This window comes from Myotis daubentonii, chromosome 18 (genome assembly GCF_963259705.1).
Source record: "Myotis daubentonii chromosome 18, mMyoDau2.1, whole genome shotgun sequence".
NCBI classification, from domain to species: domain Eukaryota; kingdom Metazoa; phylum Chordata; class Mammalia; order Chiroptera; family Vespertilionidae; genus Myotis; species Myotis daubentonii.
The window spans coordinates 31054934-31077505 of record NC_081857.1 but is presented as its reverse complement, the minus strand read 5'-3'; the positions used below and the strand labels follow the sequence as shown (position 1 = coordinate 31077505).

The 22572-nt window shown below is 52.9% G+C and overlaps 2 protein-coding genes across 7 annotated transcripts; one reads left to right on the top strand and one right to left on the bottom strand.

The window, feature by feature from the left end:
- Window positions 1-97: 97 nt before the first annotated feature.
- MINDY1 (MINDY lysine 48 deubiquitinase 1) lies at window positions 98-10199 on the top strand. Its single transcript, XM_059673798.1, has 10 exons — window positions 98-631; window positions 3301-4271; window positions 4649-4706; window positions 5066-5130; window positions 6472-6630; window positions 6957-7059; window positions 7411-7553; window positions 8782-8973; window positions 9302-9451; window positions 9656-10199. Exons 2-10 carry the CDS (start codon window positions 3651-3653, stop codon window positions 9734-9736), a joined length of 1572 nt encoding a protein of 523 aa, XP_059529781.1. The 5' UTR covers window positions 98-631; window positions 3301-3650; the 3' UTR covers window positions 9737-10199.
- An 822-nt stretch (window positions 10200-11021) lies between these two features.
- ANXA9 (annexin A9) lies at window positions 11022-20726 on the bottom strand. 6 transcript variants are annotated; one of them, XM_059673804.1, is made up of 15 exons: window positions 20527-20726; window positions 20138-20212; window positions 19897-20001; window positions 19344-19429; window positions 19085-19181; window positions 18152-18246; window positions 17826-17939; window positions 17290-17380; window positions 15966-16045; window positions 15721-15780; window positions 14920-15004; window positions 14688-14783; window positions 14545-14603; window positions 11417-11539; window positions 11022-11217 (listed from the first exon to the last, which is right to left on the bottom strand). In XM_059673804.1, the coding sequence occupies exons 1-15, from the start codon at window positions 20627-20629 to the stop codon at window positions 11155-11157; spliced, it is 1332 nt and encodes a 443-aa protein (XP_059529787.1). In that variant the 5' UTR covers window positions 20630-20726; the 3' UTR covers window positions 11022-11154. The 6 variants fall into 6 exon arrangements, with proteins under 6 accessions (XP_059529787.1, XP_059529788.1, XP_059529790.1 ...); XM_059673805.1 differs by lacking the exon at window positions 19897-20001; XM_059673807.1 differs by lacking the exon at window positions 20527-20726 and having other exon boundaries at window positions 19344-19434; window positions 20138-20448.
- Window positions 20727-22572: the final 1846 nt, after the last annotated feature.

Below are 22572 nucleotides of genomic sequence, written 5' to 3'. Positions count from 1 at the left end.
TGCTGTCCAGCCCTGCTCCTCCCGACTCAGCGAGGGCACTTGCTCTTCCCTATTCTCACCAGAGAGGCACAAGCGCTCCGTCCCTTCCAGCGGCAGGCGGAGGCAGGAGAAAGGGTCTGTTGTTTTTCTCTCCTTGTTTCTCTCTCCCTCCCTGCTGATCACCAAGCTGCTGACCGGGTCAGAAAGCCCTGATGGAAATCCTCCGGTGCTGGGCAGGCCCCTCCTCCTCCAAGGAGCCTGTCCTTGACTAATTTTTCTTTGTCCCGATGGGAAGAAAAGAGCGAGAGAGAAAGACGAAAAAAGAAAAACCTCAAACTTCCTTTGAAAACCAGCTTGGAGTCAGGGCCTGAATCGCACATCGACACTCGGCAACTCGGGAATCCTGAAGACACGCTTGGAGCCACGGGGGAGCACCTGGGCTGCACCCCTACCTGCCCTCGCCCTCCTCCCGTGCCCTGGGTCCTGGGCGTGAGTCCGGAAGTGGCCAGGACCCAGCAGGACCGCCCCTGGCTCATAAACCTGTGTAAGCTCTGGCGTTGACAGCTGGAAGGCAGCTGGGACTGTGGCGGCGCCCCCATCGAATTGTCGGAGCTGAGCCCTCCTTCTCAGTCCTGGAACAGCCTTCTTTAAGGTAAAAACTTTGTTTTATCCGCATCCTTCAGCTCCTCTTCGACTCCCAGTTCTCTTTTTCCCCTCCAGCTCGGGGGAGGCCACAGTGACTGTCCTTCCACTCTGGTCTCTACAGGTCTGGATTGGGAGAGGAGTGAGGCAGGGAGGACATGTCAAAGGGATGCTGCTTGCCTCCTTATTTATTTTTCTTTTAATGAAACCTTCCCCCTCTCCATGGCGAGCGAGCACTGTGGTGGTTGGTGGTTGACTTACTCCGAGGGGAAATTTTAAACCATTAGTTGCTTGAAGATTTGGGTCAGACTGAGAAGGATATCGGAGTGGGACAGTAAGGGACACGCAGGGAGAGGGAAGTTCCTGGGATGGGGTAGGAGGGTGAGTGTCTTCTGGAAGCTCCCCACCCATTTTATAGGCTTCTTCCAACTTTTGGCTACTGACTCCACTGCTAGGGAGGGGCCAGGGCTATTTTAACTCCCTCACCCGCAGCCAGAAGATCATTCCTGCTGGAGAGAACATGTAGGACTTGATTGGAGAAAAGAGGAAAAGAATGGAATCCTGATTTGTTTGGGTACCCTCTCCCCCATCCTTTCCTGCTAGGAAATACTCCATGCCCACCCCACCAGGTGTGCACCTTACAGAGTGGGAGTCCTCCGCTCCATTTCCTGCCCCGCCTCTTAGGGCTTAGCCCACTTTGCTTTGCCCAGTTTTCCTGTGACCCAGCTCCCTCACGTGTTCAGCTCCTGGTGTGTTTGGGCTCATCCCCTTAGCCAACTAGCTGCCCAACCCCCACTTAATTATTGATCTGGCATTGGACAGAAAAGATAAAGAGCCCTGCCTTGCTACATGCTTTTTAAACTTTCCCAGGCTTGGCCCCTGCTTCCCTGGCTCATCCTAAGTGTCATCCGGGAAGGGAGGAAAGAAGGAGAGAGAAAAACAAAGTGTCAGGCCTGTAGGCATTTTTTTTCCCCCTGCTCTAAATGAACAACAGGCAGATGAGATACAGCTCGCATAAATTATGTTTGAATCAGGAGGACGATCCATTTGGGTGACTAGGCTTATTTTGTGAACTTTTATGCTCCTCGTCTTCATCTTCCAGGACTTACTCACCCTTCCCCTAAATTCCTGCAGGATTGCAAGGAGAAAGCATAGTCTCAAATTAGGAAGAAGCCAAAGAGAAGATTTCTGACAAGTTTAATTCCTTTCTTCCTTTCTTTCTTTTTTTTTTTTTTAAATCTATTGAGTTTAGGAAACAAGAGGAAGGGAGAGTGAGAGAGGGGGAGATAGATAAACATCAATTTGTTGTTCCACTTAATTATGCATTCATTGGTTGATTCTTGTATGTGCCCTGACTGGGCCTCGAACCCCGAAACATATTGGGAACAGGCTCTAACCAACTGAGCTACCCGGCCAGGACAAGTTTCATTTCTCACCTTTTTTTTTTTTTTTTTACCCTGAGTCAGGGGTGAGGGGAGCATGTTTTCCAGAAGGCAAAGTTTGTGGCTTTTTATTGTTTATGATCCACAGCAGTAATTAAATGTCTGTTCCTGCTGAACTTGATGCTTAGTGCCGATAGAGAGCAGGTAAAACAGGTCCAGTGCTCACATCTAAAATGACCTAGATGGGGAACAGGCAGAACATGTGCACACATCAATGAAGGTAGAGGGGGTATTTTTTATGTAAATAGATAATCATTTTTATATTCCGTATAAAGAGTGGCAAGAGAGTATCTCTGGGTTAAGACAGTTTGGGGAGCAAAGAGGAACTGGGGAGAAGTTGGTATCTCACCTCCCGAGGAGCTTACTGGAGAAATGGAGGCTGGGGTGGGGGCGGGGGGGTGTTATGCTCCTAACCTGAAGGCATTTATTAGCACAGTCTCGGTTCAAGGCCCTGCGGCCTACATTTCCCCTCTCTGGCCCACAGGAAGCCCCTCCCAAGACCTTTGTGTTCTGGTTTGAGATTGTGTAAAGTTCAGGGGAGCCCTTGGAGGGGGAGGACTTCTTTCTCACCCTGTTCCGTCTTCGGGGGCATGGTACTGACTCTGCATCTCTCCTCTTCACCCCAAGCACTGTGTGGCTGTTCGTCTTCCCGCCCCCGGGATGAGGCAGAGAGAAGGTAGTCGGAAGGATGCCTTCTGACAAATGTAACTGTGTGTGCTCGGGACGCTCCATGGACAGCCAAGGGCGGGGTGTGGTGTGGGGCAGAGGAATTACCTCGGTCCTGGCCAGGGTGGGAACCACCAAGGTGATGCCTGTTACAGGGCGAGCTGGAGATCACTGTGTTAATAACCATTAGGATAGTTTTGTTCTTGTTAATCCTCACCCAAGGATATTTTTTCCATTGATTTTTAGAGAGAGTGGAAGGGAGGGAAGGAAGAAGAGGGAGAAAGGGAAGGAGGGAGGGTTGGAGTGAGGGAGGGAAGAAGGGAGGGGGAGAGAGAGAGAGAGAAAGAGAAAGAAACGATGTAAGAGCAACAGATCTATTGGTTGTGGGGATCGAGCCTGCCACCCAGGCACGTGCCCTTGCTGGTAATCGAACCCGCAACCCTTTGGTGAGAGGGCTGACTTTCTAACCACTGATCACACTGGCCAGGCACCATTAGTGTAGTTTTAACATTTCTTTCTCCATCTCCTTCCCTTCTGTCTTTTCTGCATTCCTTGTCCTTATCTGTTCCAGGGAAGCTGATTCCACCCAATGTCTTCCGTCATCTCACTGGACTCGTCCCTCCCAGACCGGAAAGCCCCGCACACTCTGGTCACAGCGAGTTAGAGGTGGACGAGCTCAGCCAGGCCGCTCTTCTGTTTACTCTCGCTGACGACACTGCTCCCGTCGCCAGGAGTAACTGCGGACACTGCAGCCTTCCACACCGCATTCCTCTTCTAAGACTTTTCTGGGCCTATTTGCTTTCCAGCCCAATGATTTGCTTCTTATTTGATCGGTCTCTCTGTTGCACATCAAGCCTAGATTAGGCAACTTCCTGAGGACTGTGGAGTCCTTTGGTGCCCCTCCGTTGACCTCTTCTGACCATGGAACACCATCCACCTGAGCGTCCAGTCTCTGGCAAGGCCAAGACTGCAGAAGCCGTCAGCCCTGAAAACCATGAGGTCCTCTCAGTACCAGATGAGCACCCCCAGGACAAGGATGCTGGAAATGCTACTGGGGCGGCCAGAGATGCTACTGGGGCAGCCAGAGATGCTACTGGGGCTGCCGGAAATGCTACTGGGGCGGCCAGAGATGCTGATGGGGCGGCCAGAGATGCTGATGGGGCAGTTGGAGATGCTACTGGAGCAGCCAGGGATGCTGATGGGGCAGTTGGAGATGCTGATGGGGCAGTTGGAGAACAGGAGCCAGTAGATCAAGGGTCACTGCCGGTCCAGGGCCAGGATAATCTTGAGTCCCCTCCACCTGACACGAGCTCCAACCAGCCAGGGCCAGACCACAGGACGCAGCCTGAGGCAGAGACAGTGGGGGCGTGCTCCGGGCCCCAGGAGCTGCCCCAGTCCCCCAGGGCCCAACAGCTGGAGCTCGATTTCTACTGTGTAAAGTGGATCCCCTGGAAGGGAGAACGGACACCCATCATCACCCAGAGCACGAATGGCCCCTGCCCGCTCCTCGCGATCATGAACATCCTCTTTCTTCAGTGGAAGGTAAGAGAGTTGGGGGGGGGGGGCCTCAGAAACTGCTGAGGACAGTCTCTTCCCTGACCCACTTCCTTGGTCATCCTGATTTTCACAAGCCAGTCAAAAGTTTTCAAGTTACTCTTCCTATTTCTCCAGCTGGAACAAATGAAAAGAAGGAAGAGGTTCATAAAAACCAACAAAAAGCAGTTCTCTGTCCTCTTCCTGTATTGCAGTATTTCACATTCACTCCCTTGCTTGCATTATAAGCCTTCTTTTTTCCACCACACCCTCCCTCTAGGCAACCCCCGCCCCCCCCCCGCCCCCCACCTCCTATGGGTCTCTCCCGAGGTGCCCTGCGAAGGGGAGCAGCACAGGCTGACCCTCTGATCACTCTCTGCCTCCAGGTGAAGCTGCCCCCTCAGAAGGAAGTGATCACATCAGCTGAGCTCATGACCCACCTTGGTGAGTGACTGGGCCTTGAAGAGGAATTGCACAGAATTACGAGCACTGTCCCCTCAGCCAGAAATCCAGAATATTGAGGGACTTCCCATTCGGGGTTCGGATGTGTCAGGGAGGGTGAAGGTCTCGGGGTGTCCGGAGTCCTGGGTGGTAGCTTTCCCATGTGACCCTGGGCAGGCCCTTCACCTCTGTGAGCTGATTTCTTCCTCTGGGACATGAAAGGTCAGGACTCGAATCTAAGGCCCGTCCCAGCTCTGAAAGCCAGTGGTCCGGTGACATTACCCCCACCCATTCTCAGGAGAGGAGGACGCTGCTTTGGGGGCCACTGGTGGAGTAGACTGATAAGGAATCCTGTCTTGTAGGAGACTGCCTCCTGTCCATCAAGCCCCAGGAGAAGTCAGAGGGACTTCAGCTTAATTTTCAGCAGGTGAGCAAAAAGGTCTGTGGACAAAGAGGTTTGCAGCCTGGCAAGGGGACACCCAGGCTATGAAGGGAAGCCTTCCTGCTGCTTCTCAAGAGGGTTCCTTGAACTATGATTTTTTTTTTTTTTCTGCAGGAGGAAGAGGTGGGTAAATCTCTGTCCTAGAAAATAAGTTTATCTACATAAGATAAAGAGGGGTTGTTTGTTTATCTACATAAGATAAAGAGGGGTTGCCGAAGCCGGTTTGGTTCAGTGGGTAGAGCGTCGGCCTGCGGACTGAAGGGTCCCTGGTTCGATTCCGGTCAAGGGCATGTACCTGGGTTGCGGGCACATCCCCAGTAGGAGATGTGCAGGAGGCAGCTGATTGATGTTTCTCTCTCATCGATGTTTCTGACTCTCTATCTCTCTCCCTTCCTCTCTGTAAAAAGTCAATAAAATATATTTTAAAAAAAAAAGATAAAGAGGGGCTGAGGCAAGGGAGGAATGGAATGGCTTGTAAGAGAACCTGGGAAGAAAAGCAACAAGCTTAATATTTTATTTCTGGGGGTGGGACTGGAATGGAGGGGAGGGGAGGCTAGACCATCATGTGCTAAGCTTCATTGAGATATGTAAGTTTAAGATATACAATGTGCTGCCCTGGCAGGTGTGGCTCAGTGGGTTGGGCATTGAAGGGTTGCAGGTTCAATTCCACGTTGGGGCATGTGCCTGGGTTTTCAGTGGCGGGTCGGGGGGTGGGGGTGGGGGAGGGGAAATGCAGGAGGCAGCCAATCCATGTTTTGCTCTCACATTTATGTTTCTCTCTCTCCCTCTTCCTTCTTCTCTCCCCCTCCCCCCCCCCCCAAAAAAAATCACCCAACCAGTGTGGCTCATTGATTGAGCATTGACCTATGAACCAGGAGGTTATGGTTCGATTCCTGGTCGGGGCACATGCCCGGGTTGCAGGCTCGATCCCCAGTGGGGGGCATGCAGGAGGCAGCCGATCAATGATTCTCTCTCATCATTGATGTTTCTCTCTCTCTCTTTCTCTCTCTCTCTCTCTTCCTCTCTGATGAAATCAATTAAAAATATTTTAAAAAAATCAATAAAGAGGCCTAACCAGTTTGGCTCAGTGGATAGAGTGTCGGCCTGCGGACTGAAGGGTCCCAGGTTCTATTCCTGTTAAGGGCATGTACCAGTGGGGGGTGTGCAGGAGGCAGCTGATGGATGTTTCTCTCTCATCGATATTTCTAACTACCCCTCTCCCTTCCTCTCTGTAAAAAATTAATAAAATAAATTTTTAAAAAATCAATAAAGATATGCAATGTGTTAATTATTTAATATATCCATCGATTTCATTTCTACCCCCAGAATGTGGATGACGCAATGACCGTCCTGCCCAAACTGGCCACCGGTCTGGATGTCAATGTGCGATTCACAGGGGTCTCCGATTTTGAGTACACGCCTGAGTGCAGTATCTTCGACCTCCTAGGCATCCCCCTGTACCACGGCTGGCTTGTCGATCCTCAGGTGAGGGCGAGAGGGCCCATATGAGACGCTTGTCCAGCTCAAGCGACAGAGAAGCAGCGTTTTGTGGGCTGGGGGGTAGAGAGGTAGGGGTTAGGGATGTAGGGATTCGATTGGCTTTGGAGGGAATCCGGTTTAGAGGCAGGACCCAGTGGAGAATTCCTTGAACCTTAAACATTTTTGGTAACATTCACATACAAGCAAATCATAGGCAGTTATTGAGACGGCCAAGGTTTCAGGAACCTGTGGTCCTAGGGTTGCAGTCCATTTCCTTCCTAAAAAGATCTCAATTTTTTTTCTATTATTACCCCACCCCACTGCCCATGCAGAGTCCTGAGGCTGTGAGTGCAGTTGGGAAACTGAGCTACAATCAGCTGGTGGAGAAGATCATCACCTGCAAGCACTCCAGCGACACCAACCTGGTGACAGAAGGTGAGCCCCCCACTTCTCTCCTGTGGCTCTTATGTGGAGGGGACGAAGGCTACTTTGATTTATTGTTCATTGTCTATCTCCCCCCCCCCGCCCCCCCTCCCGCAACCACATCCCACTAGAAAGGGAGTTTGGTGAACACATTAGTCCCTCTAGTACAGTGCCTGACGGGCGCGAGGTGGCTGCTCAGCAACTGTTTGTTGAATGAATGACAGCAGCCAGGCTCCAGGGAAGAGATTTCAGAGGGTGGGACCACCCCCCGGCCTTTGGACAGAGACTCTCCGGGTGACCCACGTTCTGTGGACTTGGGATGTGAGCCAAGGCCCCGCCCCCGCTCCTTGTGCCCTCCGGCAGGCCTGATTGCCGAGCAGTTCCTGGAGACCACCGCGGCCCAGCTGACCTACCACGGGCTGTGCGAGCTCACCGCGGCTGCCAAGGAGGGTGAACTTAGCGTCTTTTTCCGGAACAACCACTTTAGCACCATGACTAAGCACAAGGTGATGGGGCGTTGGGGGTGGGGGAGGGCTGGAGGGCTGTTTGTTTCCTCATGCCTTTTCCTTCTGGGTCCGTGTTTCCAGTCAGGGCAGGGGAGATCAAGCGCTGATAACCAATGACCCCCACAGTCCCTGTGTTTTCCTGCAACCAAGGTTTATTCCCCACGAATGCTGCATGGCCGCTGCAGACACTCGCCTCCTCTTCACTCTGGGTCTCAGGCTGACAGAACAGCCTTTACCTGGGATGTAGTGCTCCCGCCTGGAAGTGTCATTTCTGCTACCATCTCATTGGCCAGAGCAAACCATAGGAGTGAGCCTGCCATCCAGGGGACAGGAAAGTATAATCCTGTCCCATTGGAAGGGAATTTTTATTTTTTATTTTATTATTATTATTATTTTTAAAATATATATTTTATTGATTTTTTACAGAGAGGGAGAGGGATAGAGAGTTAGAAACATCGATCAGCTGCCTCCTGCACACTCCCCACTGGGTACGTGCCCGCAACCAAGGTACATGCCCTAGACCGAAATCAAACCTGGGATCCTTGAGTCCGCAGGCCAATGCTCTATCCGCTGAGCCAAACCGGTTAGGGCTATTATTATTATTTTTAATTTATCGATTTCAGAGAGGAAGGGAGAGGGAGAGAGAGATGGAAACATCAGTGATGAGAGAGTATCATTGATCAGCTGCCTCCTATCTGCCCCCTATTGGGGATCAAGCCTGCAACCTGGGCATGTGCCCTTGGCCGGAATCGAACCTGGGACCCTTTAGTCCGCAGACCGACGCTGTATCCATGAGCCAAACCAGCTAGGGCAGGAAGGCAATTTTCCAACAGTACCAAAGTCTTCCCAAGTTAGAAATCGTTTTAGCTCTCTAGGAATTGAGTAGAAGAGGGAGAGGTCTTTGGTTCTCGAAGGATTTCCCCCCACGACCATCAGGTGAGCCTCGGAAACAGTGGGAAGCAGGGGAGGAAGCAGGATCCCAGCTCTGAGGACTCCATGCCTGACCACAGGGACCGCCATGCTCTCACCCAGCTGACCGTCCACTCGGACGTCCCTTCTCTCTCCCCTCAGCCGCTCATACTCATACAAGACCCGCAGCTCACACTGACATGTTCCAGCTGGCACCCCCATTGGCTCAGATGGTCTCCGGGCATCTCAGATGACGTGGGGCCCGTCAACCGTCTCTAGCTCACCTGTCCCACTAATTAGCTCTGTCTCTTCCTTGCAGAGCCACCTGTACTTGCTGGTCACCGACCAGGGCTTTCTGCAGGAGGAGCAGGTGGTGTGGGAGAGCCTGCACAACGTGGACGGGGACAGCTGCTTTTGTGACTCTGACTTTCACCTGAGCCATTCCCTGGGCAAGGGGCCTGGAGCAGAAGGTGGGAGCGGCTCCCCGGAAAAGCAGCGGCAGGTGGACCAGGTGTGCGGCGCTTTGGGGAAGGGCGCAGAGAGCACGTTCCCTTCACAGGCCTTTTTGCCTGTCTGTGAGCTGTGTGCATCGCGTCATCGAGCGATGATTGCATGACACCCCTGTCCCTTTCCTGTTACCTGGGGGCCATCTCCACGCGTGGTGGGCATTCTTTGGCACCACAGAGCATGTGCTTGGCTGTGTGGTCTGCTCTGGAGGAGGAGGCACGAGAGGAATGGAAAGATGAGGAGGAAAAACTGGTTTGGGAACCGAAGCCCAGCCGGAGTATCTCCCAGGCCGCAGCCCACCTCACAACCCTGCTCTCCCCGCCTCTCTGCAGGACTACCTGATCGCCTTGTCCCTGCAGCAGCAGCAACCGCAAGGCACGTTGGGTCTCAGCGACTTGGAGCTGGCCCAGCAACTGCAGCAGGAGGAGTACCAACAGCAGCAAGGGGCCCAGCCGGTGCCAGCACGGGCCCCGTCGCCACAGGTGAGCCCGCTGTACCCTGTCCTCAGCAGCTGTTATTCTTCAAGGTTTCCCTGGGGGGCCCTTCTCCTGTCTGGCCCTCTCCCCTGGGTCCCTTCCTCTCTTCCTCTCCCCACTGCCCCTCCCCATCCTGACCCACTTCCGTCCAGAATCTGTCCTTGTGCTCTGCCCAGGCTGATGGGCGACCACTTGTTAAATCCCATACAGGGGAGAGGAGCCCCATCTGGACGCCCGGCAGGAGAGCGGCGGCGGCGGCCCAAGCCGGAGTCCGACTGTGTCCTCCTGTAGTGCCCGGTGCCTGGTGCCAGGCTGCCCTGCCTCTTCTGTCAGAGGCTGTGACTATTTGGCTTGCTCTCCCAGGTCACCCCCTGAGATATGCAGGGTAACTTATTTATGGACTGTTGGGGATCCGAGCGGGAAGGAAATGTCAAGGTCAGACTCGGCGACATTCTTGCTCACTCACTGCGGCCTTCTCTTCCTCCCAGTCACCCAGGGCAACAGCGGGACTGCTGGGGTGAGGATGTCTGATCCCCAACTCCCTCTGCCCAGAATATCACACTAATATACAGACTCAGGCTCCAGGGTGAGGTCCCTGCCTGAAATGCATCTCCCCTACCTCCCCCCTGACTGGCGGGGTCCTTCCGGCTATCCTGCAAGTCCGTCTCCCTCTGTTTCAGGATTTGATTTGGGTTTCTATCTTCATTATTTGTAATGCCTTCCTAGGGGTTTGGAAATAAAAATCGTCTCCTGAGATCTGTTGTTTGCCATCCCCTGCAGCAATGGGGTCAAGTGGTGAAGCATTTGACCCAATTGAGGAATGCAAAGGGGGAGGGAAGGTAGAGGTGTGAGGGGGTTGCCTGTCATATCGGAATGAGCCAGCAGGGGGAACCAGAGCCTGCTTTTCCCTTCGCTGTTGGTAGTTCCCTGTTTTTGCTGGGCCTTCTTTGGGAAATAGTCCTCTGATTTGGAGGTGGGTTTCCAAGTCCCCCTTTGGACGGATGAATGTAGGGGTTGTGCTCCCTGCTAACCCGAGAGACTTCCCAGGCAGGCAAGAGGCAGCTTGATCCTCGGCTTGCCTCCCAGTTTTGTACAGATGGTCCTTTGCTACCTCTGACCATTTCTGACCTTGTTCAGGTTCCTGTTTCTCAATTATTTTGCCTAAAATTTCCTGGGGAAGAGAGAATAATGGGGGGGAGAGGGGGTGTGGAGGGGAGAGACAACCCTAAGGGAAGGGGGTTGTTGATAACTGCAGCTCTAAAGTCCAAAACAGGATTCCTGTTGAATAACCAAATGCACTTCAACTTCAAGGCCTCCTCCCAGCCCCATGTCCTGCTCCACCCAAACTTCAATCAGGGAACACAAACAAGAATGAAATTAGTTAAAAAAAAAAAAAACTACCAGTGTGGGTGAGATGTTCTGCCCAGGGTATGGGAAGAAGGAGCAGGGCAGAAACTATCCAGGAGATCCCACTAACGCACACCTAAGACAGAGCTAGGCGACCCAGGTGCAGCTCCCACTTTGAGATGAGGACAATGAAGGGGTTTAAAAGAAGACTTCGAGTTCCAGCCTCAACAAGAAGCTGGAACATGTAATGCTCAGTGAGGGGTTATCCTATTTGGAGGCTCGGCTGGTCTCCTGCAGGCTCAGCCAAACGTGGGACGCTCAGATCCTTGAATGTCATGTGGGAGTGGAAGGGGGAGGGGGTCTCAAAGGTCTTCGGCCCTGCACAGGGCTAGTAGGGCTAGACGGCAGTCCCCTTTCACGGCATCCTGCAGACAAGAGAATTAAAGGTTAGAAAGACCAACTACCGCTGTGGCCCAGGACTCTGCCCCCGCCCTCGTGCTGGTACAGAACTTGTCTGGTGCCCGGAGTCTTACACTAAGTTAACCGGAGACTCGTGAATTCTCCAGGGCGTACGCCCAGCTGTGTGCAGGGAGCGCAGCGGGGAGCGAGGGGCAGAGCGCTCACCTGGAGGGAAGAGTAGAGGGACTTCCCAAACTTCCTTTTGAACTCAGCTCGGATGCTTAGAAGGTCAGTCTCACTTCTAGAGATAAGGATGCGCATCAGGGCTTGGTAATTGGGCTCCGTTTCCTAGTGGGAGAAGAAACAGAATGGGGAGGGGATGGCAGTGAGATTCTCAAAGAGTAGGGATTAGATGTCACAGTGGTAAATTATTCTAGAAAGTGGAGGTGAGGTGCGCGTGGAGGGGAAAGAGAAAAGGTTATCTAGGGCAGCGGTTCTCAACCTGTGGGTCGCGACCCCTTTGGGGGTGGAACGACCCTTTCACAGGGGTCAGCTAAGACCATCGGAAAACACATATATAATTACATACTGTTTTTGTGACGAATCACTATGCTTTCATTATGTTCAATTTGTAACAATGAAATTGGGGGTCACCACAACATGAGGAACTGTACTAAAGGGTCGCGGCATTAGGAAGGTTGAGAACCACTGATCTAGGGGAAAAGTTATCTTTGTCCATCCTCATGGAAGATGGCACAGCAGGAAAGATCAGGCTCCGGCAGAAGCTGGGGTACTATTCTCCCCTTCCACGTCTTTCCTGGCCAGGCCACTAGCTCAGAGCCTCGCTCCCCAGAGCTCAGTTGTTCGTGGGCAGCTCCAAAGGCAGGCACTCAAAAGACATGAAGTCTCCAGGGCATATGCTCAGCTGTGTGCGGGGAGTGCAGCGGGGGAGTGAGACTTGCTACCTGTAAAGGCTTCCAGCATGAAAGCCAGGAAGACAGTTTTTAACTCCCGAGTGAGTGTCCCGGAAGGATACACCACCCTACCCCCAAGCTGGGGTGTTGGGGCTCTGACCGGGAACAGTCATGGGACTTCCGGTTCTGATCTGGGCCCACCAGGGCCATCTCCCTGCCCCATCTTTACACATTATTTTCTCCTGGTTGGACCCCTGGGGTTCAGCATCCCGGTCTTCCTCCTCTACCTGCACCAGGCCTCCCGCTTTCTGGTTAAAGACAGTAATGGAGGGTCCCATTTAGACATAATAGCGGTACAAAACATGACCGGGTCATGAATGACAATTGATGATCATAAGTAATGTGCTATCACAAGAGATTGCAAAATAAACATTTTTGGTTGCAAAAGTCCTGTTTGTGTCATGAGCTGTGCACTGGTGCTGTCCCCATTTGCTACCACCCTCCTTTTCAGAGTTTGCTCAGTCACTTGACTCCCATGATCCTTCCCAGAAGTGCCTGTAACCCACACTCATGCCATCCCCACAGATCTCCCATGAAGAAACAAAAGGAAGTGATGAAGTAAAAAGCAAATGCTATATTTCATTTGGACTCATTACCTGATTGGCAGTGGGCCTGATGGCTACTTTATTTTAAAAATTTCATGTGTCATCAGTTTTGTGTCGTGATAAGGATTGTAATTGCTTCCCAGTATCCCTTCTTCCAACTCTTGTTACTCCAAAGGTGTAGAATTTGGGTAAGGGTCACTCATTAACTGAATATTCCCACTGGCATACAAGTACCCTCCACACTAAACCTATATTAAACATAAACCTCGTCTTGATACTTGAGAATGTACTTGGCATCTGATTGGCAAGCTTTTTGGAAGTTTTCTGAAAAAATTTATCCAGAAAAATGGGCCTATATTATTTTCAGACTCTTCCTTCTAAGCTAAATCTAGCATTTATATTCAAGAGTGTGAGTCCTGTAATCCAAATACATACATTACAATTATTTACTGCTGGGATACAATTTGTTTTTATGACGCAAATGAGATAACCACAACTCTAGTGCTGACTCACTATAATAATACAGGCTTTATTGGGTAAGTATAATAATCCACTGTCAAAATGGTAATCTCTAGATGATAGAACAAGTGCTTATATGCACTGTCTTTGTTTTTTGTTGGTACTGTCTTTTGAATAGCTGTCAACAAGGCATGATGGCTTCTCAGCCAGTATACAAAAGGCTAGTCCATTGGCCAAAATAATAACCATTTTTATATTCTTCACATTTTCGAGGATTTTTTTTTTTTTACTTATAGCTTTGGGGGGCCTGGCTCAATGAGCAAAATGACTAGATTCTGCTTATGAAATTATTCAAACCAAAGTCACCAATTTAATCATGAATAATATAGAACAAAGTCTGACAGTATGAACACATAAATGTGTTCCTGGTGCGCTTACGGTGTGGTTTATAGCACAGGCACACCTTGGAGGTATTGTGGGTTTGGTTCCACACTACCATACTAACGCGAATATCACAATAAAGCCAGCCACACAAACTTTTTGGTTTCCCAGTTCATAGTAAAAATATGTTTGCACTATGTTGTAGCCTATTAAGTGTGCAATAGCATTATGTCTAATAAAGCAATGTATATACCTTAATTTTAATATACTTTACTACTTAAAAAGGCTAACTATCATCTAAGTCTTTAGTGAGTTGTCATCTTCTTGCTGGTAGAGGGAGGGTCTTACCTCAATTTGTAAAAAAACTCAATCTCTACATGCTCAATACAACGAGGTGGGACTGTATAGATAGACCAACACCTATGGGATAGACGAGGAGTTGACATGTGACAGTTCAATGTCCTACAGGAACATTATGTATTTTGTAAGGAGAATAGATGACTTAATAGCTGTGTGACCTTGGCAAGGTATGTAATCTCTCTGCTTCAGTTTCTCATCTATAAAACAGGCATTAAATGAAATGAGGGCAATGTGTTCAACATAAGCCCTGGTGCACCATGAACGCCTACGCCATGCTGGTTCTTGTCGTTATTCTTGCTGGTGTTATAACCATCACCGTTCTGGCAAGAACTAAAACTGGGCAAGGCACTGTCCTCCAGCACAAATTCATATCGATATGTGGCCACCTGGACATGAATGAGGCCAAAATGTTAGCTTGAGTGCCTTTAAGTCAACTAACTTAGCTCTAACCACAGCTCACGCCTCTACTCTTGGCAAGACAGTTTGTAAACCTGAGAGCTGCTATAAGTTTATAAAGTAAATATGAAATTGTTGCATTAGCAGCAGCAATGTGAAACTTCCTCTCTCTTGCCCAGGAAGTGTCTCCCCCAGCTTTTGTCCCCAAGGCGGAAGAGAAAAGGAGTGTCCCTCTTACCTGAAGGGCTTGGTGAAGTTTATCGGCAAAGTACAGCGCTGTGTTCCTGATCACCGAGGCTGGAAGCAAAGGGGGAGAGATGGAGAGAGGTAGCTCCAGTTCCCGGGAGGCCCCCTACCCACGTGGCCTGAGCAGGCCCCTACCTAGGCTGAGCAGAGCCCTCTGGGCATCTCCATGGAAACGGTTCCGGACGGTGTGCTCCAACTCATGCCCGGTGCGCCGCTGGTACTGATCAAACACTGTGGCGTGAGGAGGAGGTGGTTAGAAAGATAGATGGGGGGGCTGATGATCACAGAGAAGGGTGAGCTTCCTCACCTTCCTCAGGCAAAACTCATCATTAGAGCAAGTGGGGGAGGCAAGAGGGCTCATGTGTACCTCGGACGAGGTGTTCAGGGTTTCTCTGGGTGAGGATAAGGACCCATATTCCTTCTGTGCTGGGTCCTTCAGCCTGCTTCAATGCCTGGGAGTGGGGAGTAAATTAGGATCGTTGGTTGGGGGCTGCAGAGCCATGGTTACCATGTTCCCAGAATCCATCACAATGATGGTGGAAATGGGATAAGGGTGAAAAAATTTATATCTATCTATCTATGGCGGGGGGGGGGGGGGGTGGCCAGGGTGGCTCAGTAGTTGAGCATTGACCTATGAACCAGGAGGTCACAATTTGATTCCCGGTCAGGGCACATGCCCAGGTTGCGGGCTCGATCCTCAGAGTGGGGTGTGCAGGAGGCAGCCAATCAATGATTCTCTCATCATTGATGTTTCTCTCTCTCTCCCTTCCTCTCTAAAATCAATAAAAATATATTTAAAAAGGGGGGGAGGTAAGACTACAAGAGGGCTTCTACCCTCACAGCTCCACCCCCCATTTTGGGAAATTCTGGCACTGAAGGAATGAAATAATCCCCCAGGGAGAGTCTGGGCAGGGTCCCCCAGCCCAAAGGCCAATGGGAGTTGATGAGCTCACTTCCTGTGAGATCAGGAATCCGAGGTTAGATGAGTGAAAGGTTTCAGATGTGACACCACCTGACACCCCATGCCCCCATCACGCCGCTGAGGACGCCTTCCCCAAGGCAAGGACAGGCTTGCGGGACAAGTGGGTCCATGGGTTGCTGGCTCTAAGGTATGATAGAGGAGGTGTCTTAGGTGCATGACTGTGCCAACTCCTCAGCCCCTGCTCACCTGGACGTCCTGTTCTGCCAAGTTATAGTCAATGATTTCGGAGTAGCTCTCGCGGCCCCCCTAGGAGGAGAAACTCTCTCAGGAGGACTCTGTGAGGGGCAGCTTTTCATCTCCAGGTCAACAATCCAGACCTAGTCCCCCCACAAAGCCCCCTCTTGTCCATTACATCAAAACAATGCTCCGCACTCTGTCCCACCTCCCCCAGATGGTGTAACTCTCGTTCGATGCAAGTCAGTCCTCCTCACCTTGGCCAGGGCCAGGAGCAGGTCCCGCAAGGTGCCACTGGTCTCGGATTTGATGTCCTCCTCTGCCTCCACCTGGAAATCTGGGGTGGGGTCAAGAGCTCTCTGAATCCTCCTGGTTTTCCCCAAGGTGCATGCCTCTAGGACCTGTCGAATGTCTGGCCACTGTGCCCTGCCAACCCTCTACGTCCTGCTTGCAGTAGCTCAATGGTTGCTAGTCCCCAGGATGGAAGGCAGAAGCACCATCATGGCCACCCTGAAAGCATCCGTAAGCTGTGAGCACCCAGGTGCTGTGGGATCACGCACCGTGGCGTGGCCTCATCTGCAGGCGCCAACCTTCTGCGGGCAGGAGGCACCTGTTATCCCAGTGGTCGCCAGGCAGTGAGGAGGAGATAAGAAACCCATGTGATGAGGCAAGAGGGCGAGGGCCTGGCCCCTCGTTGGAGGTTAGGAAAGTGATGCGAGAGGTAGGATATTACAAAAGGAAACGAACAGGAAAGAGAGAAAAGAGAAAAACAGAAGCAACAGGGGAGAGAGGTAGGAGAAGGATTAAGAGATAGGCCAAGCTCAGCCGATGTGGCTCAGTGGTTGAGCATCGAGCTATGAACCAGGAGGTCACGGTTTGATTCCTGGTCAGGGCACATGCCCGGGTTGCAGGCTCAGCCCCCAGTAGATGGCATACAGGAGGCAGCTGATTGATGGTTCTCTCTCATCATTGGTGTTTCTGTCTCTTTCTCCCTCTCCTTCTCTGAAATATATATATATTAAAGGGAGAGATAGGCTAAGACTGGATGTCCAAGGAAAATTGGGGAAAGAAAAAAAATGGGTAGTGACTGAGATGAGGATGCAAAGGAGCTAGGTCCCAATTAGTGGGTGAGGCATGTGGCAGCCAAGCGAGGCCAGCAGCCAGGAGCCGAGAGGGGACACCCATGATTTAGAGAGCAGGCCCCCACCTTCCCCCCTGGCTGCAGCAGGTGTGATTCGGCCTGGGCCGTGGTGTGATGGCGGAATGAGCACGGGGCGTGAAGATGACACAGCTACCCCAGGGACGGTCATCGTGCCCAACGCTGCCATTACCGTGCAATCTGCCCTGGAGCCCCAGACTAAGATGGTTCCTCACTGCCTCTCTCTTTACTGATCACATCTGGCTGTCTCCTGGGGAGACGGGTCCCTGGGTGGGGGCAGGAGGGAGGAGAGAGCCCCAGGTAACAGGACTTGGGCAGACAGGCTCCCCGAGGGCTCGCCCGCCCGGACAGAGGGCAGGGAAGGCGAGGACGGTCCTCGGCTCGGTTTCCAGCTCCCGCAACTCCCTCCCTCGTGCTCTTACCGTGTTTGTAGGCTGCCAGGCACTCCTGCAGCTGGGGTGGGGTGCGAGTGGCAAGGATTTCCACCCCCACATCCTCAGCAGCACCCGAGTCCTACGAGAAATCGGGAGGCCGCTCTGAGACTGGGCCACGTCCTTAGGATGGCAGAGAGCAGATGCTGACCGCCTGTCCTCCTAAGCCAGGGGTTCTCAACCTGTGGGTCGCGACCCCTTTGGCGGTTGAACGACCTTTTCACAGGGGTCGCCTAAGACCATCCTGCATATCAGATACTGACATGACGATTCATCACAGTAGCAACATGACAGTTATGGAGTAGCCACGAAAATAATGTTATGGTTGGGGGTCACAACATGAGGAACTGTATTTAAAGGGCCAGAAGGCTGAGAACCACTGTCCTACGGTCCGGACGGGATGGTCAAAGGGGGCCTCTGCCCAGTCTGCTCCTCTGGAGTGGGCAAAGGCAGGTCAGGCAGCCTTCTCCTTCCCTCCGGGGTGACCTCACTTCCCAGACCCCCCATCAGGCCTCCCGTCCTGGTACCTTCAGGGCTGTCCTCAGTTCCCGAGCATCCAGACGGGCTGCCGGCTGCAGCAGAGCCACCACAATCCCCTCGAGGTGGCCGGAGAGCGCTGCCTGCAGGGACTTGAGCAGGTCCTGCACGTGGCCCCCGTGGCAGAGGCGCGGCATGAGGGGAGGCCCCAGACGTGTGGGGAGGTTTGGGAATATTTGGCTGGTTTTTATCTCAGGCCTGAAGCACCACCCCCATTTAACCAGGGGGCAGGGGCCGGCCTGCTACTGCTGGACCCCAAGTCTTCAGGGACTTCTCACCCCCGGGCACTGCCCCTGGGAAGCCCTGGTGGCCTCACCTGTTGGGTGCGCGCCTGGAAAGCTTGAGCGATGAGCTGCCTTTGCTCTCGGCTCCGATTGGTCAGCACGTCCACAATGGCGGTGCGGTCCACCCCTGAACCAAGATAAGGGCTGGGAAGACCCCAATCAGGGTCTTTACAGGGTTGGGGGTCCCTCGCTCCTCAGGCTTGAAGCCTCCCGAGGAGGACAGGACAAGATCCCAGAAAGGGCTGGAAGGACAGGGGCAGGGGTCCCATCACCCCACCACTTCCATTTGGTTTCAAAAGAAGATGCAGCCCGGCCAGTGTGGCTCAGTGGTTGAGCATTGACCCAGGAACCAAGAGGCTGCCAGTTGGATTCCTGGTCAGGGCACATGTGAGCTGGATCCTCTAGGGGGCGCGGGGGGGGGCACGCGGGGGGGGGGGGCGCGGGGGGGAGGGGGCATGCAGGAGGCAGCCGATCAATGTTCCTCTCTCACACTGATGGGTCTGTTTCCCTCCCCCTCTCCCTTCCTCTCCCTCTTTAAAAATAAAAAATAAAATTCAATAAAAACATTTAACACAGAAAATGCAAATGAGATGCCAAGTGGCATGCAAATCCTACCCAAATTTAGGCAAAGGTGGCCTGTGTGGTGGGGGAAAAAGTGGCTTTTGGGGATCAGCAGAGTTGGATTAGGAGTCAAGCTCTGCCATTATGAGCTGTGAGACCTTGGGGAAGCGCCCTCACCTCCCTGAGCCCCAGTTTCCTCATCCGTCCGATGGAAAGAACAAGACAGCTCACAGGGTGTTGTGAGAACCGCGATGACACACCTACCGTGGTACTTGACATACAGGAATTAAGGCATTCCACGAACGTCTACTGAGTTCGTCAGTCCTCCCTCCTCGCTCTGTCCCGGTCTGCAGACTGGCTTCCAAGAGCGGAACCCCCCCAAGTGCAGAGGGAAAGGGGCTCACCTGGGCCCGTGATGGCCCTCAGCAGCCGCTGCACGTCCTTGTCCACACTGAAGCTCAGGAAGGTCCTGAGGGTGCCCAGGGTCCCCCACGCTGCAGTCTTAAGAGCAAGGAGGCATCAGGGGCTGCCCAGGGCCTCCCCAGAGCCCCAGCCTGACCCTTGGCCTGGCCTCGGGGCCTGTTCTGTTTCCCTGTCCCCAGCCCCCCTCACGCCTTGAGTTGATCAAGTAAAAATGGTTCCTACAGGCCTGGCAGCCCCTACCTTGTTGGCAAGGCCCAGGTGGCTGAGGATCTCCTGGGTCAGGGAGAGCCCCATCTTCTCGCTGGTCACAGACATGGCGCCACTGGCTGCCCTGGGGAACAGTATCCAACTGAGGGTCACTTCCGGCCCCTCTGGGCCTCTTTAGGACCCCCCGGCCCTGAAACCTGGGCTCCCGTTGCCCACCCATTTTCCTTGTTGCAGAAAAAGAGAATCTTAACCTGCTCGGCAGGTTTGGGAGCCCAAGTGGAAGGGTGAGAGGGGAGCCCCCACCTTCCCCACCTCCCTCGCACCCTCCTCCAGGAAGCAAGAGTTGATCAGGGATGCTGCCAGAACTGGCACCAAACGAGCCCTCAACCCTCCCTGCCTCCAGGGCTGGTCCCCCAGCTCCCAGCCCTTGGCCGGAGATGGATGACCGACCCCCTTCTGAGGTCCAAGGCCCCTGGCCTCCGTGGCCCTGCTGGGTGTTCCGGGGGCAGTGAGCAAGTATGTAAGGTGGGAGCTAACTTCTAACAGCAGGACTCCCGCCTCGGCCCCAGCCCACCCCGCTGCCTACCTGCTGTCTGCCTTTCACCCTCAGAGTCCCCAGCTGGGGTATCTAGACCAGCAGGTGCACTTTCTGAACTGATGGGTGTTTGTGTTCTTGTGGGTACATGGGTGCCTGGACCAGGGAGCAGGTACTCATGTCGGAAAGGAAAACCCATTTCTCCCTCCCCCAAGAGATCCGCAGGCCCCTTCTCCACACCCCCACCCCTCCCCCCACCCCCCCAGCCTGGGGGCCCAGGCCCAGTGCTTACCCAGAGGTGCTGGGGGTGAGCAGGTGTCGTCACAGCCTGGTGGTGTGCCCGTGTGGGCACCAGCTCCTGTGTGGCCTGGTAGAGGAGAGGGGGGTGTGTACAGTCAGGTGGAGCAGCCGGTCAGATGACCTCTCCAGCCGACCAGCCCAGCTGTTGTCTCGGCCCTGGCCCCTCCCAAGCGTGGGAGAGGACCAGGCCGTCCTGGGTCCCGCAAGCAACGCCTCCCGCCTGCCCGAGCATCTCTCCTCCCAGACACCCGGCCTCAGGCCGCGCGTGAGAACCCTGCTCGGCCTCAGCAGCTCAGCCCGACACAGGAGGCTTTGTGCACAGCTGCCCCAGTGGGGCCAGGTGGGACCATCGCAGCCCAGCCTCCAAGCCCAGCCTCTGACCTGGCTCTCTGCCTCTGCCTCTGGCTCTGGCTCCCTGGGGGGGCAGGTCAGACAGGCTCCAGGCTGATTTCAGGCCGATAGAGAAAAACCTGTTGGGGCACATACCAGCAAGGCACCCCAGCCTTCACCCCAGAGGGGGTCCCAGCCCAGAAACTCCCTTGACTGCTGCCTCATTAGGGTCAGCCAGCCGGGACGGGACGGGCAGGGCCCGAGGACGGCTTCTATCTGTGGGGAAGGAAGGGCACAGGTATTTGGGGTGGCAGCAGATCGGCAGAGTCAAGAGAGAAAAATGCAAAGGGTGTTCCCTCTGGACAGAAGTGCCAGGCTCCCTCAGGGCAACAGGGAGATAAGGGAGGCTCCCTGGGTCCCTGCTTCTTAGATTCCTTCCACTGCCTTTCGGCTGCCAGGACTGTTTTAGCCGCTGGTGATGCGGCCTCAGCAGCTGGCTTTGTGCTGCTGTCTGTGCACAGAGCAGCAGGTGAACAGTCTTGGGGAGGAGCGTCCGGGGCCCCAGAGCAGGCAGTTACTCGAACCTCAGCCAGCTCCCCAGGGCCTGCGAGCAGTCTCCTCCTGCCTGCCTAGAGGGGTCAAGTGGGGGCTGGGCACCGAAGCCAGAGCGCTGTCTCCATTCCTCGGCCACTGTTCCAACCCGGGAGGCCCCTCCCTGTTTTTTCTACATAAGGAGGTGCCGGCAGCTCGTCCACAGATCAGAGCAGGGAGGGAGGTTGCCGTGGGGCAATCCCTGCTCGTTACTTTTCTCTCCTGTTAAAGTGAAAAAAAAACAGGCACTGGTTTTTGCTGGAGAACATGGGTTCAGGCCCCAGCTCTGCACTGGGGCACCCAAGAAGCTTTCTGGGAGGATTATAAATGAGGTTAGATATGTGATGGCCTCTGATAGAGAAAAGTGCCTTGTCCATTAGGGTTGCCGGACTTAGTAAATAAAAATGCAAGACACCCAGTTAAATTAGAATTTCAGACCAACAACACGTAAGTTGTTGGTATGAAGTATGACCCAAATATGTCATGGGATATACTTATGCTAACACATTATTTGTTGTTGGTCTGAAATTGTAATGTAACTGAGCAGCCCGTATTTTACCTGGCAATCTGAAAAATGGGACTTCGTTTCAGAGTTGCTTAAAAAGGGGTTCTGAAACCGGACAACCAATGGGTCCGGGCTGCCTGCCACTACTTGCGCCGATTAAGCAGAGACAGGGTTAACTCATATCTGAGCGTTTATCCCAATAATGCCGGCAGCGTGGGAGAGCAGCAGGTCATCCACAAAAATCTGCTCTGCAAGGTCCCCCATAAGCCAGCTGCTTATACGGGTTCAAGGACAAAGATTACATGGGAAGTGGGAAAAAGGAATAAAAATGGGTATAATGGTTACTTATTACTGGCAATGTAGTCTGGGGGTTTGCGAAGAGCTAGCAGCTCCAGTTTCAGAAGCAAGGTTGTTAATCTTTCCATGATAATAGGTAGCTCTCGGGTGAGGAGGATGGGCTGCATCTGGGTCGTGTTTCTTTATTTTTTTTTTTAAGATATCTTTATTGATTTCAGAGAGGAAGGGAGTGGGAGAGAGAGATAGAAACACCAATGATGAGAGAGAATCATTGATTGGCTGCCTCCTGCACATCCCCTACTGGGGATCGCCTGCAACCTGGACATATGCCCTTGGCTGGAATCGAACCTGGGACCCTTCAGTCTGCAGGCCGACGCTCTATCCACTAAGCCAAACTGGCTAGGGCCAGGTCGTGTTTCTTTAATCAGAATGAAACAATCATGGTTCACAGAGTATGATTAACATTTCAGATACTTAATAGCTAGTCCCCAATATTCTATTTCTGCCCCTCACATTTCTGAAGCCAGACTCTTTAGGCTGAGAATTCTGGTCTACAGTGTGACTGCGGCAACCACCTTCAACTTTCTGTGCTTAGTTTTCTCATCGTCAAAATGGAGTAATAATAATAGTGGTTTATATTATAGGCGAATGTGTGAATTAAATAAAGTGATACCTGTAAAGCACTTTAGCAGAGTGCTGGGTAC